General features: G+C 44.1%; 1 protein-coding gene across 1 annotated transcript in view; it reads left to right on the top strand.

Moving 5' to 3' along the window:
• The window catches only part of ITIH5 (inter-alpha-trypsin inhibitor heavy chain 5), a 112,027-nt gene that overhangs the window by 71,381 nt on the left and 22,094 nt on the right, over positions 1-18,552 (top strand). Inside the window, exon 8 of the mRNA XM_002717611.6 lies at positions 16,064-16,232. Within this exon, the coding sequence (XP_002717657.1) occupies positions 16,064-16,232 (169 nt within the window). The remainder of the gene's footprint in view (positions 1-16,063; positions 16,233-18,552) is intronic.

Here is an 18,552-nt window from a genome sequence, read left to right on the forward strand (position 1 = left end):
CCATGGATGGAAGTAGGGGAATTCTAGAGGAGAAGCTGATTGGAAATAAACGATACTATACTTTGTGTTTTCAGCAAGTTAAGATGGCAGTGACAGTAGAATGGTAAAGGTGCCAAGCCTTGAATTGTGGATTTGGGAAAGACCTAAGCAGAAGTAGTAGCTCCTTCCCTTAAGGGAACGAGGCAAGTCGAGGGTGAGGAGAGGGAGTGAGAGGATGAGAGTGTCAAGGTTCAGGCCTTGGGATATGTCAGATTTGTGTACTAAGAGAAAGAAGTGACACGCACATGATACACAATTTTAGGATGAAAGGAATCAATGAAGAAAGATGGCATTGAGGGGAGTCAGCACAATAATGTAAATCCCTCTCACTGTTCAGTGATGGAGTCTGCCTGTGGACGGCATTCCCATCATGGGACTGGGAATCATGCACACTGCTGTGACCGCCTGCCAGGGCCGCTGGAGGCAGCTTCTACCACGTGCAGAGGGGTTGCAGCATGCGCCGTGTCTGGTGTTGTCTACTGTATCTGATGACTGGGTGCAGTGGAGCTGGGGGTATGTTAGAGGTTGCTGATAAGAATGTTCAGCCTCAAATCAGCAGATTCATGTCTTCGAGAGAGAGAAAACTATCAAAGACGAGGTCTCAGTTCTTAGAGCATTTGCATTTATGACATAACAGTTGCTTGGCAAACTCGTATGGAGTCTGGCTTGGGGAAATCTGCTTCTGCGAAGACAATGCTGTCATCTCCCTGGGTGAACCCTTGGCATCTGGCATTCTTGACTTCCAGCAGTCCCCTCTGGGTTAAGGGACAAGGAAAGGAAGTTCTTATAATCACTGTTTTGGACACAGTATTTCTTTGATTCTCTGAAATAGCCCATTTTTTTCCCTGGATGTGGTCATAATGAAAATTTCAACAGTCTGGCAAATTACATCGATTTTTAATGCCTCAAGAGTGGTGATAAAGATGGATTAGCGGAATTTATGAAGAAAGGAGGTAAACTTTAAATAAAAAGAAGATACTTAAGAGCTCTCCCCCCACTAGTAACAGAGAATATATTTAGTTGTACTATAGTGTGTATCTTAGTTTGTTGGAGCTGCTACAACAAAAATACCGTAAACTGGGCAATTTAAAAACACAGAAATTTATTTCTCACAGTTATGGAGGCTGGAGAGTCCAAGCTCAAGATCTAGCAGATTCTGTGTCTAGTGAGGGCCTGCTGTCTGTCTTATAGACAGGTGTCTTTTCACTGTAACTTCACATGGTAGAAGGGGTTAGCTACCTCTTTGGGGCTTCTGATAAACAGACTTAGCCCAAACATTACGGTTCTGAACTCATAACCTAATCACTTCTCAAAGGTGCCAACTTTTAGCACTCTGCGGGTCAGGATTTGAATTTGAATCTATGAATTTTGAGGGGACATATTTCAGCCTAATCCCATATGCCCAGGCCATGTCAAATTCTTAACTCACAGAATAATGATCTGAAGAATTAAATGCAAGACAGGTAATTAGTGATGTACCAATCACTTCTCCCAGCACATTTATGATTCAAAATGAAAGGCAGCAAACCCAAGTGAGCAAGATAGAAAAGACTACCTGGGCCAGCGCTGTGGCACAGTGGGTTAAAGCCCTGGCCTGAAGCATCGGCATCCCATGCCGATTCTAGTCCTGGCTGCTCCTCTTCCAATCTAGCTCTCTGCTATGGCCTGGGATAGCAGTGGAAGATGGCCCGAGTCCTTGGGCCCCTGCACCCATGTGGGAGACCCAGAAGAAGCTCCTGGCTCCTGGTTTCAGATTGGTGCAGCTCTGGTCATTGCAGCCATCTGGGGAGTGAACCAGCGGATAGGAGGAGACCTTTCTTTCTGTCTCTACCTCTCTCTGTAACTCTGTCTTTCAAGTAAATAAATAAATATTAAAAAAAGAAAGATTAGGTTTACATATTGCTGGTGTGCTATGCCTGTGCAAAACTGAAGGAAGTGGGGAGCTATTGGGACCAAGTACTCAGAGATGTGTTGAAGAGAGTTGTGGTCACTTGGGGAAAGAGCTGAACTGGAAGAAAACACTTAGAAGAAAACAGAACTAGATTTGTGGGTTCATAGAGGTGGAAAATGGGATTTCAGAGATCAGATTAAGTCAGGGATTTCGAATTATTCATCCCTGTGCATCCTGTCTGGTTGTTCAGCTCTCTGGGGCACACACCATATCTGAAACTTCAGCCCATGTTCAACCTTTATTGCTGATCAGAGCTTTGTTCAAATGCCCCTCTTGGTTTTGTTCTCCAGGTAAACTGGGCCAGACACCATAGGAAGAGATGCAAGGTTTCACGTATGCCCCCTTTTCCAGATATCCAAGACAATCCGTGTTTTCTCTCTTATGGATCCTCTAACTGGATGGAGCCAATTTCCTAGTGCAAATAAGGAAGACAATAGATAGCAGCCAACTGATCCTCCCCAACTCCCAACAATTAACTTCATCTGGTTTTATATTCCCTTCCCTCCTACAACAAAAATCTCTTTCCAATCTCATGGTGACTTTAAGAGTATGGGAAGATGGAAAGAGATATGGGGATATCATTACTCTTCTTGTCTGGTGGAGGATGACTCTACTTCTTCTAAATATTTTCTTGAATCAGTATATACAATCTATATTTGTTGATAAACTGTGCTTATTTCTTCCATACTTGTTCCACAATTTTACTTTTAGCATGACTTTTTCACAGCCTCTTCATGTTTTTTTGTTTTATGTTCTTGGTATTTGTCAAGACATGTCCTGTGGATTTATAGTGAGAGGCATAGGGTGGACATGGGCCAAAGAAGCAGGAATCATGAGAACAGACTTATGGGAAAGTTGAATGGGTCAAAAGCAATCAGAGAGTCAGACACTCAAAAATCTGTAGAATGAAGAAAAGAGGGTGCCAGAAAGTCCAAGTGTGTAGTTGGGCAATATCAACTTTGGAATGTAGACCAGGCACTGGGGACCAAGAATGCCAATACTTTAGTCACCATTTTAAAACAGTGGGTAGAGAACATGAGTTACAGAGGAGGTCTGTAAACTCATAGTGAACTTTGCTTGGTCAACATCCTCTTATTTGCTTCTTGTTAGAGCAAGAGTCGTACTGGTGGATGACCAGCTGGAGCCTGCAGATAGAGGTCGGCTATATTAATGGTAAAACAACCAAGTCTATATGGTAAGGTTAAATTTTTAGCTAGAATGGAAAATAAAGGATTGACAATAAGTATAAATCCTAGGAAGTATTACCCTTCAACAAGAAGAGAAATGAAGTAATTAGTTAAATTTACTTAAAATGGAGAGAGAGAGACAGACAGACAGACAGACAGGGAGAGATAGGGAAAGAGAGATATCTCCATCTGTTGGTTTGTTCTCCAAGTGCCTATAACAGCTGGAGCTGGACCAGGTTGAATCCAGAGCCAGGAACCCGATCTGGCTCTCCCATGTGGGTGACAGGGGACACAGCTACTTGAGCCATCATCTACTGCCTCCCAGCATGTTCAGTTGGAGGAAGCTGGAATAGGGAACAGAGCCCGGCCTTCAACCCAGTGCTTGGATATAGAATGTAGGCATTCCAAGTACCATCTGATGATTTTTACTTCCAACATCCACTGTAGCTTTCAGTTTTTTGCATATCAAGTACAAAAAGTATTTTCCATAATACATGATAAAGATTCAAAGAAATAGTATTGGCAAAGAGTATTTTAGAAATACAATGACATTATTAGGTAAATGTTTGCTATATTTGTCAAAGCAAAGTCAAAACATGAGATCGCTAATCTTAACATGAGCCAGAAGGTTAAGATGAGACCTAGTTTGCTTCTCAAGTTGGAATAATGTTATCCAAACACGAAGACCAGTGGGATTTAGTTATGTTTACATTTGCAAACATGTTTGATCGCTAAACCTATTCAAACTTCTTTTAACATTTATAAAGTTAAGGCTAAAGTTAGCCAGAACGTGCTCTTTAACAGTTGTAGTTTAGAAACAATCCTGAAGTGAGACTGCTATTTAGGTCTGAACCTTTACTAGAAAAGTGCTTTCCATGTTGCTCAGAAGAAATAGCTGTTTTATGTTTTTCTGCAAATTGGGCAAATGTAAATGGAAAATTTGGCTTAGAGTTGCAATATTAGCTAGTATAGTACTGGCCAGAAAGAGCATTTTGGATTTGGACTCAAACAATAAGTAAATTAAAATATAGTAGCTTAAAATAATATGTTTTCAAATACAAGAACCTCATGATTTTGCTTAGTTTAAGAAATATGTTTTTCATAAGGGTGTGAATATTAAAATGTTGAGACCAAAGAAAAATGTTTTCTACCTTTACTTTTAGGTAAAATTTCAAGTTAATACTTGGCAGTTATTAAACTATTTTAAAATGCCAAAAAACATGATGACTTCTATCCATAAATATTTCATTTATATGAAGAAAGCTCATTCATTTCTGCTATCTCTACAAAAAGAACAGTTTAGCGGGCCAAAAAATACTTTGTTTCTTCCAATTAGATTCTTTCTTTATAGAGAAAACAATTTTTTCCATTACTTTCTATTTCCAATCATTTGAAATTTGCATTGTTAATAGAATGCACTTCGTTATAGAAGATACTTAGAGGAGGGAACTAGGGATGGTGTTGTCGGATTTCCCTCATGAGTTCACACAACCCTTGCAGTGCTACTTTGGAACAGTAGTTTTTGAATGTTTGTTTTTTTTTTTCTCTGAATCAAATATGTGTAGTATTTAAAAAAAAACTTTAAAAATCTTTAAATATTTCCTTAATTTGAGAGGCAGAGGAACTGAGAGGGATGGGGACAGAGAGAGATGGGGAGAGAAAATGCTCCTATTCACTTGTTTACGCTACAAACATCTGCAACAGCAGGGGCTGGGCTAGGGCCAGAGTGGGGAGCTAGGAATTTAAGTCTGGCATGTGAGTGACAGTAATCCAATTGCTTGAACCATCAGTGCCACCCCCCACAGTCTCATATTGGCCAGAGCCAGGAATCAAACCCAGGTACTCCGATGTGCAACATGGGTGTCCTAACCAATATCTTAGCAAATGCCTGGCCCCCCAGATTAAAAAAGAAAGTTTGTTATTTATTTGAAAATCAGAGAGAGAGAGAGAGATAGAGAACAATCTTCCATCCACTGGTTCTCTCCCCAGATGGCTGCAATAGCCAGAGCTGAGCCAGACTGAAGCCAGGAGCCAGGAGCTTCATCCAGGTCTCCTACACGGGTGCAGAGGTCCAAGCACTTGGGCCATCATCTGCTGCAGGTGGCTTTTTTTTTTTTTAATTAAAGATTTATTTTATTTATTTGAAAGATAGAATTACACACACACACATACATACACACACACACACACACAGAGAGAGAGAGAAAGAGAGATAGGTCTTCCATCCTCTAGTCACTCCCCACATGGCCTCAATGGCTGGAGCTGGGCCAATCTGAAGCCAGGAGCTAGGGGCTTCTTCTAGGTCTCCCACATGGGTGCAAAGCCCCAAGGAATTGAGCCATCCTCTGCTGCTTTCCCAGGTGCATTTGTTGGGAGCTGGATCAGAAGTGGAACAGTCAAGACTTGAACCGGTGCCCATATGGGATGCTAGAGCTGCAGGCCATGGCTTTAACCCACTGTGCCACAGCGCCAGCCCCTGAAGGTGGTTTCTTAACCCACTACACCACAATGCAGGCCCCTGTGCAACCTTTTACAGAGTAAGATTTTGTGATCTTGAAATACCACAGTCTTGAAATAGTCCTGCTGAAGATACTCTGGTATGCTACAGAGACATCTGGTGGAAAGTCTCAGCTGTGATCGGGACTCCAGGGTGACTTGGGAGAATGCTGTGTGTGAGTGACAGTGGGCTGTACGGAGAAGTGATGCAGCTGATTCTGGGGAGGCAGACATTTGCATTCTACTGATTGCAAGTAGTTTAAAGCTGTACTGAGAATCTCTTGTTGCAAACTTTGATGGGGTCACAGTCTGTCCCTTCAGTGGCATGACCATTTTCTCCCCTCTGAGGCCATCAAGAGGACAACACAGATTCATTTTTGTCTCTTCCCTCTGTTGTCCATTGTTTCTGCTCACCTTTGAAAGGGTGAAGGCTGACATGTAGCCTCAGGTTTCCTGGGAATATTCCATTTTCCAATATTGTCTCTCCAAAACTTGGGGTTGTTTTCATGATGTGTATTTGTTCTTCGTGATTCGCTTCAATCTACCAAATCAGACTTTTAGAAGGCCTTTGATTCCTTTGTTGTATTATTTCAAACTGTTCATCCTAGAAGATCTTTCTTTTGGGTTCATTCAAAAGGATTGTGTGGACCCATGAAAGAGAAAATGTCAACTCTTCAGTAAACATTTTAGAATGAAGCAAGCGATGGGACTCCCTAGAACAGCTCCATCATTGTGTTAGAAACATGGGATGACTAATAACTAATTCCCTTGAACTTGGGTTCATCTATGACATCATGGGCTTCCCTTGCCTGTGCCCAGCAACATAGGGTTTGTGGTACAAAAGTCTTTTGTGTCAGAGTGAGTTCCTGTTGAGTGTGGTTTGACACAGACACAGAGGTATTTGAGAAAAGCTGCATCCATGAGTAGCCTGAAGAAGTGGAAGGAAAGACTCGGGACAGCTGGGTTTTTCAGGGGCTCCACTGACTTCTCTCTCTGAGGGTCTTGCTAGTAATGCTTTTCTACTCAGGAAATATTTACTCATCACTCATGACATGGTGATTGACAGTGAACACTGACTCCTTTGACAGCTGTGCCATGAGCCTGCATGCCATGAGCCTTCACCTAGTTGCTTTGGCACAGTGTCATAGGGAAGACAGAGAGGAAGGGAAGGAACGATTCTATCCCTTATTCCTGATACTGCTTAATGCAGGACACTCCCTTCCCTGGGAGTGAAGAATGGGATGGTGACTGCGTATCTGGAGCTCAGCTCTTCTGTCTAAAGGCACCATTAGACAAGACTCTATAATTTCCCTTCCTGATGACCCACTAGAACAAGAAAGACTACTGCTAACAATGTGGCATGGATGAAGAATCTGCAGGAGAGAATTTAATTTATTTGTGTCCCGCTTTGTGCCTGGAAGAATTTAAATGAAGAGAGATTAAAAGACTGACTTAATAGTAAACCTAAGGCAGAGCTGGAATGAACTTCCAAGACACTGTTTTTAAAAGAAATACTTCTTTTCTCCACTTAATCCAAGGAAAGTACATATAAGAAGAGGAATTCATCACCATAAGCTAGTTTTAAGCAGAGAACAATCCCTATCTTTTGAGATTCTAAATAGCTGGGATTAGAAGGAACCTTGTCCAAGATCTGCTCCGGGGCCAAGGTACTTCTTCAGTACCCAAATAATAAGAAATACACCCTTCTCATGTATCCTTGTGTTGGTGTACCTTTTCTCTCTCCTTCCAAACACAATCTGGAATTTTTTAAAGCTGTCTTATGACTACATATAAGGAGCACTGTTTGCAGATTGTATCAGTAGAGAGTAGATAGATTCCCATCGGCCATGGGTGAGTGCCCCCAGGACTGGGCACACAGTCCAGAGGGGAAACACACTGTGCTTCTTCTGGCTTGTAGATCTCTTTAAGAATCCTGTTTTCCTTCTCAGCAAGGCCCCTCATGCCAGACTAATTTTTGTTTCCATAGGCACGTGGTTTGATCTTCCTGCCTCTTCACAATTGCCTACTGTGCCGGAGACTTATTAACTCCTCTGTCTAGGAACAAAAAGACAAGAGAGGATGATGATTTGTTGGAACTGTTCCTATGGTCCTCAAGAACAAATGTAATTTTCTGATATCAAAATTTAGTCCCTCTCACTGATCAGACCTATGCCCACAAGTGTGTCCATCTCCACTGAAACTCAGTGCAATACTTAATTTTGCATACAAAATAACACATCATTAATTTTATGTGTCTATGGCCAATGAAAACATTTTTAGTCTTCTATGATCACCTATGCAAAAACAAACAAACAAAAAACAAAAAAACAATTTGGGGGCATCATTGCTTTGTCTAAGTAGTGTGTGTGGGATTCCTTGTTTCTAGTATGTAAGGCCACTAGAGGGAGCCTTGGGGATAGGGGAAAAAGTCCCAGGTGTATGGCTTCCTGGGGTATGCTCAAGCTTAATTGGGAAAGGGCATTGAGGGTAAGTGGCCCACCTGCCTGTACTGGAAATGTCTAAGGCTCTTGTTGGTTGTGATTCTGTGATCTCAGGTTTGGGGGCAACGCGTTAAAGGGGGTCTAATGCAACCTCTCCCATGATGCCCCTCTGCTTCAGGGCAGTTCAGGTCTTCAGAGTAGTTGGGTTACACATCCACTGCCTCTCTGCACTTCCTCTGATCTTTCTGGAATGTGCTTACTCCATCCTCTGGACTGTACTCTAGGACAACGTCTGAGTAGTTTCTGTTAATCTTGGCACATAAACACAGTGTGCAGGAAGATCAGCAGGAGCTCCCTCTCCTCCACTCTGGTGCGTGGACACTCGCCTTCCACATTCCTCTGAAGCCCTGGACAGAAGGCAGAGCTCTGGGGCTGAGCAGTCCGTGGAGGGGCAGGGAAGAGCAAGTCAAGAGTTAACAAGGAGAAGGAGGGAGGGAGGGAGGGAAGGAGGGAAAGTGGGGGAAGCGGGGAGGGAGGGAATATCATTATGTTCTTAGAATTGTATCTACAGATAACATTGAATCTGATAAAAACGAACTAAAATTAAAAATTTAAAAAAGGAGTTAATAGAGGGTGGAGACAGCGACAGCAGCAGCAACTTCTGCCTGGGTCCCTCTGGGATCAGGGGTAGGAGGCCATCCAAATGGCTCTAATGCAATGGGAAATGGAGCAAGTGAGAGCCTGCCTTCCCTCAGTGCACACGAGGATAAGTCACAGTGGAGGCCTTACAAGGTCATAAGGAACCTGGAGTCGCTGAGCCGAGGGGAGGAGGGGTAGAGGCTTGAACAACCATTCCCAAAGCTGAATGTCCATCACGACGGGGGAAACACCAGCAGAGGAGCCTGGCTGGTTCTTCTCCAGGTCTGTTGCACGCTATTTAAGGCTCCCTAAAGAGGCCAGCTGCTGACTACAAAGCAGTCTCTGACAAAGGCCCCCTTCCTCAGCCCCACCCCGGGCAGCCCAGCCAGCTCTGGGTCCCAGCAGAGCCTCAGAGCAGGGTTCCAGGAAGTGCTGCCTCACAGCCAGCTTCTGCTGCGTGCCCCTGTCCACCGCGTCCTGAGACCTCCTGGAATCTGCACATTTTGCCAAGGGGTGAGACTGAGTGCACCTGATGCTCTCGCAGGACAATGCTCTCGCAGGAGCTTGTTGGCTCTAAGTGGAAGGAAGAGCCAGGAGCCCAGTGCTGCTGGATCCCTGGCTGAGGCTGCCTGGGGCCACACTGGAGCTCCCAACCGGCATCTGCTGAGTGCACTGAGCTGAGTTATTGGTGGATCACTGCTGTCACTATGAACTTCCTGCATGCTCTCCGTCTGGGGGAAGTATCTCAGGGTCTAAGGACCCAGCTGTGTTGTCCTCATGTTCCTTGCCTGCACCAACAGACCCCTACCCCCTTTCTCTGTCTCTCTTGGAGTCTTTGTACTCTCTCTCTCTGTTTCTCTTCTCTATCTTTATTTCTGTTTCAGGAAATTGCGAGAAGCCAGAGGACAGCTGGTTTTTTTGTTTGTTTGTTTTGACAGGCAGAGTGGACAGTGAGAGAGAGAGAGACAGGGAGAAAGGTCTTCCTTTTGCCGTTGGTTCACCCCCCAAATGGCTGCTGCGGCCGGAGTTATGCCAATCCAAAGCCAGGAGCCAGGTGCTTCCTCCTGGTCTCCCATGCGGGCGCAGGGCCCAAGGACTTGGGCCATCCAGAGGACAGCTGTTTTGAGGAGCATCCTAGCTGGTGGGACAGATGGGCAATTTATTTTCCACTCACTTATTCAGGAGACATTTATCCAGCATTTCTTCCAGGCCATGCACTGCTGGGTATTATATATGGAATGACTGACAAAACAGAAAAAAAAAATCCCTGAGCTCAGAAGCATAGACGTGAGATGGACAGATGAGTGAATGCACAGAGAAGTGTATTTTTAATCAATATTTTGATTCAAAGAACAGGGGACCCATGACATAGAGAAAGAACCCAGAGGGGTGGGGAGACAAGGATGGGCTCCCTTGGAATATAAAGGTGGACTCGGATCTCAAGGGTGAGAGGGAAGCAGCTTCCGTGTAGGTTGTGAAGGAGTATTTCAGGGACATGAAACAGCAGAAGCAGAACTCCTGAGATGGGAAAACACGTGAAGTGGCAAGGCGAAGACAACACGGAAGTGCCACAGTGGATGTGTGCATCCGGTGCGGAGGGCAGAGGATGGAGCTGGTACCTGTCTTCATGGCCGAGTTAGGGATGGCTTCACCAAGGAGGGCATATGTCAGACAGGTCCTGAAGGACAAAACCATCGTTGAGTAGCTGGAGAAGAGGGGAAAGAGGGCAGAGCAGTTTGTGCAAAGGCAGGGGATCAGGAAAAAGCATGATGTGTCAAGGCACAGTGGGGAAACCAGACTTCAGAGTCTGTAGTGGGAGTGGAAATAGCAGAGAATAAAAGCTGGAACAATAGATGGGGACTATTAATGTTACGGGGGAGTTTGTGTCTAAAAAGAGAGCTTAAACTTTATGCTGAGGGCAGTGGAAGGAGGTTGAAAATCTAACTCTGGCAGCAACAGAACACATTGTCCTTCCAAAAGTACAAGCCCTTTGTCACTCCAATCCCATGTAAGGGAATTCACCTTAAGGAGATGGTGAACACAAATATGTGAATGATGAGCTTCATGGCAGCGCTGCTGAAGCATTCAGAAATATTAAAGTTAGGCATGTGTATGCAGCAAAATATCGTGCTACCACTAAAATGGTGTGGACATGAAGGTACTCTAAATGACTGGTGGGCAATAGGATTAGAAGATAAGTATATTTTGGTGTAAAAAATTATGATATCCATGCAATTTTTTCATAAGTATATTTTCTATTAACTTTTGAATATCCTTGCACATTTATCTATTGACATGAGAACTGTACACGATAAACAAAAACTTTATAGCATGATATATTTATGATCCCCTTTCCTTTAAAATCACACACAGGCACACACAGGTACCCATGTATACACACACAATACACATGCACATGTATCTATCCACATTTGCAAAGAAAGTTTCTGAAGGGGTATGTGGTATATCAGCATTTTAATAGTAGTTGTCTCTGGCTGGGTGGGATTTTGTGAGTTTATCTTCTGACCTTATAAAAATAATATTTTTATACTAACAAATATAGCAAAGATTATGACCACAGGGATATTTTGAAGAGGAATTAGAATTCTATGGTTGGGTGCTAAAGGATCAGAGGGTTAGAAATGGGGCAGAAAGAAGACTGGACATGGTGTGCAGGTTTCTGACTTGAACTCCTGCAGCAAGGAGAGTCAGGTTTTGGTCAGAGAATAAAGTTTCCAGTTTTCAGTGTGTTGAATCTGTAGGACATGGAGGTAAAAATGGGTGGCAGTGACTCTAATGCGAGAAAAGACTTAAAATTGGCCTGGAAGAAGCAGCAAGACCATGATGGCAAGAGGTGTTGTGGGGATGGATAAACTCCCCTGGAGGAAGAGGGTAGTGTGAGTGCCAGGTGAGCACTCTGCTGAGAAAAGTGTCCCGAGACTGTCTTGTTGAAGGGCAGGTCAAGGAGGACCAGCTGTGTCATCAGGAACACTGGGAAGAGGGAGGAGACCCAGGATGTGTCCAGGAAGCAGAACAGGAAGAGTGTCAAAGAGAGGGGAACAGGTGTCTTGGTTGAGCATCGATAGATATCTTAAATGTCTTCCATGGGCAACTGGCCTAGAGAGACTAAGACCTACTTGGGATGCCCACATCCCGTATCAGAGCACTTGGTTGAGACCCAACAACACCACTTGCAATCCAGCTTCCTGCTAATGTGCAGATGATGGCTTAAGTAGTTGGGTCCCTACTCCCCCCACGGGAGACCTGGATGGAGTTCTGAGCTCTTGACATTGGCCTGGCTCAATACTGTTGTCACAGGCATTTCGGGAGTGAACCAGCAGATGGAAGATCTCACGATCTTTGTCTCTCCCTCTGTCCCTTTACCTTTCATAAATAAATAAACAGATAAATAAATAAATAAATAAATAGAATGTCCTTGAGAGAGTGCTGGTATATTTTGGGTATGGATCACAGGATGCTTTGACACATTTCCTGGGGGTGGACATCAGGTTGTGGGAGGACAGGAAGCTCTACTGCCCGGCGAGTTCCCTCTGAGGAGAGGCGGCGCCGGAAAGAGAAGGGAGAGAACTGGGGGTGGGGGTGGAGGGCTGGCCCGACAAAGGGAAATAAACACTCCCATTGCCATTCTTTTCTCCTGGGAGAACTGGGGGTGGGAGGTAACCCCCTCTGTAGGATGTGAAAATGGATTAAATAAAACAGATGCATTGTTCTCATCCCTGGGTGGACGTGGGATACACACAGTGCTCTCTGCAAGGATGTTATGGGAGATAAATCTATTAATTTTTGCTGGAAACAAAGTAGATGAAACGAAGAAAGAAACAGAATCTGTTATTAACATGCATGGGCCCAGAAGGGATTCCCCAAGTGAACTGCACATTGTAATGATGCAAACTCCGGGTATTCTCAGCTCCAGCAGCCTAGGACTGCAGATTCCACTGCTGTTGGTAAAAATTTGGCCCTGGAGTTGATAAAAATTTCAGACTTCCTGTGTTTTAATCCAGGCTGTCATGTGGCATGCTACTTAACCACCTCTATGCCTCAGTTGTCCACTCTATAAAATGGGAATACTGAAATTCACTTTACCTCTGTGAGTTATACTGGATTAAGTAAGTCAGTCACCCTCGTCTTTGAACTCAACATAATATGTGGGGGTTAGAAGCGCCGAAGAAGTGACTTCAGGCCGGCACCACAGCTCAATAGGCTAATCCTCCGCCTGCAGCGCCGGCACACCGGGTTCTAGTCGGGGTGCCGGATTCTGTCCTGGTAGCCCCTCTTCCAGGCCAGCTCTCTGATATGGCCTAGCCTGGGAGTGCAGTGGAAGATGGCCCAGGTCCTGCACCCGCATGGGAGACCAGGAGAAGCACCTGGCTCCTGGCTTCGGATCAGTGTGCCGGCTGCAGCAGCCATTGGAGGGTGAACCCACGGCAAAAAGAAGACCTTTCTCTCTGTCTCTCTCTCTCTCACTGTCCACTCTGCCTGTCAAAAAAAAAAAAAAAAAGTGACTTCATCATTGTCAGCAGCAGCATACATCTAATGATATTAAACTCCACTGCTTTCTCAATCTGGAGATGAAGAAATGGTGGGAAGTTGTAGTGCATTAATTCAACAAGGATCAATGCAGTGGATGTTAGGTGAATGTGTGCTCAGGTTGGAAACTTCCTTTATTAAGCCCTCCTAGGAAGAATGTCATGTACATGTCTAAAAGTAGACATGTCTGGGATCATCTTCCAAGATGGATTTTGAGGCTCCTGTGCAATTCATGAATAGGATGATGAGATATGAAAATGAGCAGTTAGATACAGGATTGGAAGGCAAGTCTGAGGAGTGAAGAAGAGGGACAATTCAGAAAAGAAAAATGTGAAAATGAGGTGGTTATTTCCAAGCAAGAGAGGTAGCAGGTGCAAGACTATACGAATCTATAAAAGGAAGTCAAGGCCGAGAGTCATAAGATCTGAGCAAAGACCTACTAATTTCAGAGTAATACTTCCTTACTACAACTACCCCAGACTTGAGTTTCTTCTAAATTCTCCTGATTCCCACCAGACATGTGTGTGTGTGTGTGTGCGTGTGTGTGTATTTTACTGCATGCCTGACCCAGTTTGGAGTGTGTTTCATCTGGTACCTGATTTAATCCCCATGACAACCTGCCAAGATAGGTTCTGTTTGCATTCTAGATTTGCAGATGGGGCAACCTGGGCACAGTGAAATACGAAAGGTGAGACTAAGTGACAGGGCACACTATACAGGGCTACACAATTAGAATGAGTTGTGTTAATTTACACTAATGACCATATGCGATTCATCCTCATCCCTTCTGGACTCCATCATAGGAGACTTACATATTAAAAACAAGGAATCCCACACACACTACTTGGACAAAGCAATGATGCCCCAATTTTTTTTTTTTTTTTTGCATAGGTGATCATAGAAGACTAAAAATGTTTTCAGTGGCCATAGACACATAAAATTAATGATGTGTTATTTTGTATGCAAAATTAAGTATTGCACTGAGTTTCAGTGGAGATGGACACACTTGTGGGCATAGGTCTGATCAGTGAGAGGGGCTAAATTTTGATGTCAGAAAATTACATTTGTTCTTGAGGACCATAGGAACAGTTCCAACAAATCATCATGCTCTCTTGTCTTTTTGTTCCCAGACAGAGGAGTTAATAAGTCTCCTCAGGGCTAAGATGAAAATTAAAATTAGTACTAGAGTGAGTATCAGTACTAGGTTATTTGTCTGGGATGCTCAGGCTTGGGGAAGCAAGAGGGCCACTTCTGTCCCACAAGAGACAACACAGAGAGTAAATGGTGGACCAGGGTCAAGTCCAAACAGTCTGGCTATGAAGCCTCTGCTTCTAACCACTGAAACTGGGTGCTAGATGTCACTGTCATAGCAATTAGGTAATGGAAGTCTCTGACCTCATATGCCAAATCACTTTAAATGTCTAACAGCAACGTTGTTGTAGGAAGACAGGGTTTTCTCATGATATCTGGTGGATTGACACAGAAACTCTTGTCCAGGCTCCTGGAATGTTTCAGATTCTTCCCATGACTCGTGTCTCACCTAAACAAACACATTTTAAGCAATCAGTCCCACCTGAACTTACCTGTATCACCTCTTTGCCTTGCGGAAGTTGTCTTACTTTTTCACTTTTTCTTTCTTTCTTTTTTTTTTTTTTATACAGGCAGAGTGGACAGTGAGAGAGAGAGACAGAGAGAAAGGTCTTCCTTTGCCATTGGTTCACCCTCCAATGGCCCCCGCGGCCGGCGTGCTGCAGCCGGCGCACCGCGCTGATCCGATGGCAGGAGCCAGGTGCTTCTCCTGGTCTCCCATGGGGTGCAGGGCCCAAGCACCTGGGCCATCCTCCACTGCACTCCCTGGCCACAGCAGAGAGCTGGCCTGGAAGAGGGGCAACCGGGACAGAATCCGGTGTGCCGGCGCCGCAAGGTGGAGGATTAGCCTAGTGAGCCGTGGTGCCGGCCTTACTTTTTCACTTGTTTTCAGAATGCCCTGCTTGGTCTTTTCAGCTGTCCAACTCCTTTAAGCCTTCAGATTCTTCTTTTTATGTAAAATCATCTCGAGTCTCCTCCAGTCTACAATGATTTCATAATCATTTAGATTCCTATACTAGCTTTCATCTGTACCTTCAATTGTAGTTCATGAAACACCCCTCCATTCATTTGTTCACTTGTTACACCTTTGTCTAGCATCTGTTGTATGACACTGGGGGATTTGAAGATAAAAGAGACCCACCTACCAAGGGCTTACAATCTAGTAAGGAAACGGATCACAAACAAATCATCGTTACTGTATGATTGGCACTTTTTAGGAGAAAGGACAGTGTGCACTTTAAGGAGGCAATGGTTGGCTCTCTTTGGAGAAGTTAGAAAAAGTTTCAGCTAGAGAACTGGGCACACTTAGTTGGGTTTTAAAGAATGACTAGGAGTTTGTCAGGGAAAGATGGGAATAAGGCAGCAGGAGAGGACATTCCAGCTCAAGAGAGGAGCAGTTGTAAAGACACAGAGGCCTGATACAGAGTGGTTGGAAGCAGCAAGCCAAATTTCATATGCTAAGTTCTTATTCATATTTTCTATAAAATTATTATATACTGGTGTCATTTTTCTCCTGGCCAGGTAACAAGTTCCTTGACAATTACCCAAGTGTCCTTTTATAGTAGTCCCTGAACTTGAACCCTGAGGTTGTTCCTAGTGGGCAGTTTACAAGCCAATGGGCAAGTGGACTAATGTGATTGGATATGACCCGTTTTGGTTTTCTGTTTGCCTAGACCAAGGATGCCCTCTTCACTATTCTCCATGACCTCCGACCCCAAGACCGTTTCAATATCATTGGATTTTCCAACCGAATCAAAGTGTGGAAGGACAACTTGATTTCAGTCACTCCTAACAGCATCAGGGACGGCAAAATCTACATTCACCATATGTCGCCCACTGGAGGTAAAAAGAATTTCTTCTTCTCACATTAGCATTGACGTGATAGTAGCTAATTTTCCACCAAGAGACCGGGATTCGAAAGCTGAGGATTGCAGGAAAGAAGATATCAGGTGAGAGCTTTCCCAGGAACTTATGTTCCTCTGAACTCCAACTTCATAAATTCACTGTTGCTCCAGTTATAGGGAAAATTCCTGGTGGGTGTTTGGAAGCCTGATTTGTCTGATGGATCCTGGATCATGAAGCTGCTTTTGCAAACTGTGCTTGGGTGGAGAATTAAAGGCAAATGGATGACTGACCCAGTGTTTTGTGTGCCTGGGCCCCATCACTGCAGGCAGCAGTGAGTGGAACTGCCCTGCAAAATAGGTAGACCCTTGGCAAGGCTGCAGCGGAGTGAGGAAAACGTGAATCCCTGGTGGCCTGGGAGGCGCAGTGGATGCAAAGTGTGATGGGCAGGACATTGGGCTCAGTGATCTCATGCTTGCCTTGGGTATGCTGCCCAGGTCAGGGTGCAGAGAGTTACTAAAGGAGAGAACAGATAGTAAAGAATTCTGAGAATATCAGAGAATCAGAATAGTGTGTCACCCCACTGAGCCAGCTGTAAGTTCCTCCAGCTCACAGCGTGGGTCTTATTCCTCCTGTTACTGCATCATGAGCAGAGTGAACACACCAGTGGTGCTTAGTACTGGAGTGTTTACTGGGACGGGACCTGGCCCCCTGGCTTCTTCTATTAAGGCCCTTTACACAGACACCATCTCCCAGAGTTGTCATCTTGGTTAATTATCTGGAAACATATAAAACTCCCAGTTCAGTCTTCTTCCCTCTGGGATTTTTCCATCCTCCTTATATTTATTATTTCTTATCCACAACAAAGCCCTGATTTCCCAAATGAACTTCATCTGTAGCTTGATTTTGCTCAGCCAGTGCTTTGACTTACAATAGGGTTTTCAACCAGTCTCCAAAACAGTAGGTAGTTCGGGGACTGTCTTATTCGTTGATGGGAGAAATAAAAGATTAGGTTTAATATTACGATAACGACCTCCCACAGGAAGTTGAGACTGTAAAGCCTTTGAGGGAAGAAGCTCCTCTTTATTTTTTTTGGAAGCCCATTGTGTACCTACCATGATTCCCGACATGTAGTGCATGCTTAACCAACATTGATTAAGTCAAATTATTTTAATGATGCTGCTGACTATTAGAATGATGTGAGCGTGGTGGGAAGGGATGATAAACACATTTAGAAACACGCTGATATGTAGTTTGTTTTTTTGGAATCCAAACCTTAGAAATCCACTGATTGCCTTTCTTTTTTTCTCTGCACTTCACTGCCCCAGCCTGTTCAGGTGAACAGCCATGAAATCTGCTTTTCTCTAAGGAGAGTGGCATCAGTATTGACAGCATCGATTCTGAAGCCAGCTTGCCTGGATTTGAATTCAGCTCCATTAACTGCTAGCCATTTAGCCTCTACACCTTAGTTTACTCACCTGCAAAATGGGGAGAGCCAATAGAGTTGTTGTTAGTGTGAAATGAGTTGAAATGTTGAATGCTCTTAGAGTGGTGCTGGCATTTAGGATGCCCTCTTTAAGCATCAGAGGTTGACCATTATTTTTACCCACTTGAGTAATCCCCTTTGCTCACATTTTGGTTCTTTGATGCCTCTAAATGAGCTCTTGATGGAATAAGTAGTTGGGGAAACTCTGTAGGACTGTCTCTGTGGAGAGCTCTTCATGGCTGTTGAGTGGGCAGGAGATACCCCCGCTTACCATGGGTTTGATTCCAAGCCCTGCAGTGCCTTGCTGTCCAGGTGGTATCAGGAAGCCAAATCCATTGCTTTGCCTGCATTCTCCTTGGCTTTACAATGGAGTGAGAGATTTGGCACTGTTGCTAAGTGCAGACTAAAGAGAAGACAAGCACCTGCTGGCTAATCTATGCCTGCACATCGAGAGGCAACATGAAATTAAGCTGGACATGAAGAAAGGCAAATTAATGATCCCAAAGAAATGTTAAATCCTGCTTCAGCTGTAATTCCCCCTTCCCTTTGGATGCTGTGTGCATCTTAGCAACAATTATGAACATGTTTGTCACAGATGTTGTCTTCTCTGTTTTTTTTTGTTGTTGTTGTTGTTTTTGTTTTTTTTTAGCCAGAAATTCTGGGCAATGTAAAGCAGTGAAGAAAATGATCTGGTTCCCTCAAACGTGGTACATTTTGCAGATAGATAAAAATCACTGTCAGCATGATGGATGGTGATGATAGTTATAGAACTCTATAAACTTGTCAAAAATAGTGAATTGACTTAAAATGGGTAGTTTTTCTGGTATGAAAGCT

Source organism: Oryctolagus cuniculus, chromosome 13 (assembly GCF_051225735.1).
Source record: "Oryctolagus cuniculus isolate XC-2025 breed Fujian yellow rabbit chromosome 13, ASM5122573v1, whole genome shotgun sequence".
Taxonomy (NCBI): Eukaryota; Metazoa; Chordata; class Mammalia; order Lagomorpha; family Leporidae; genus Oryctolagus; species Oryctolagus cuniculus.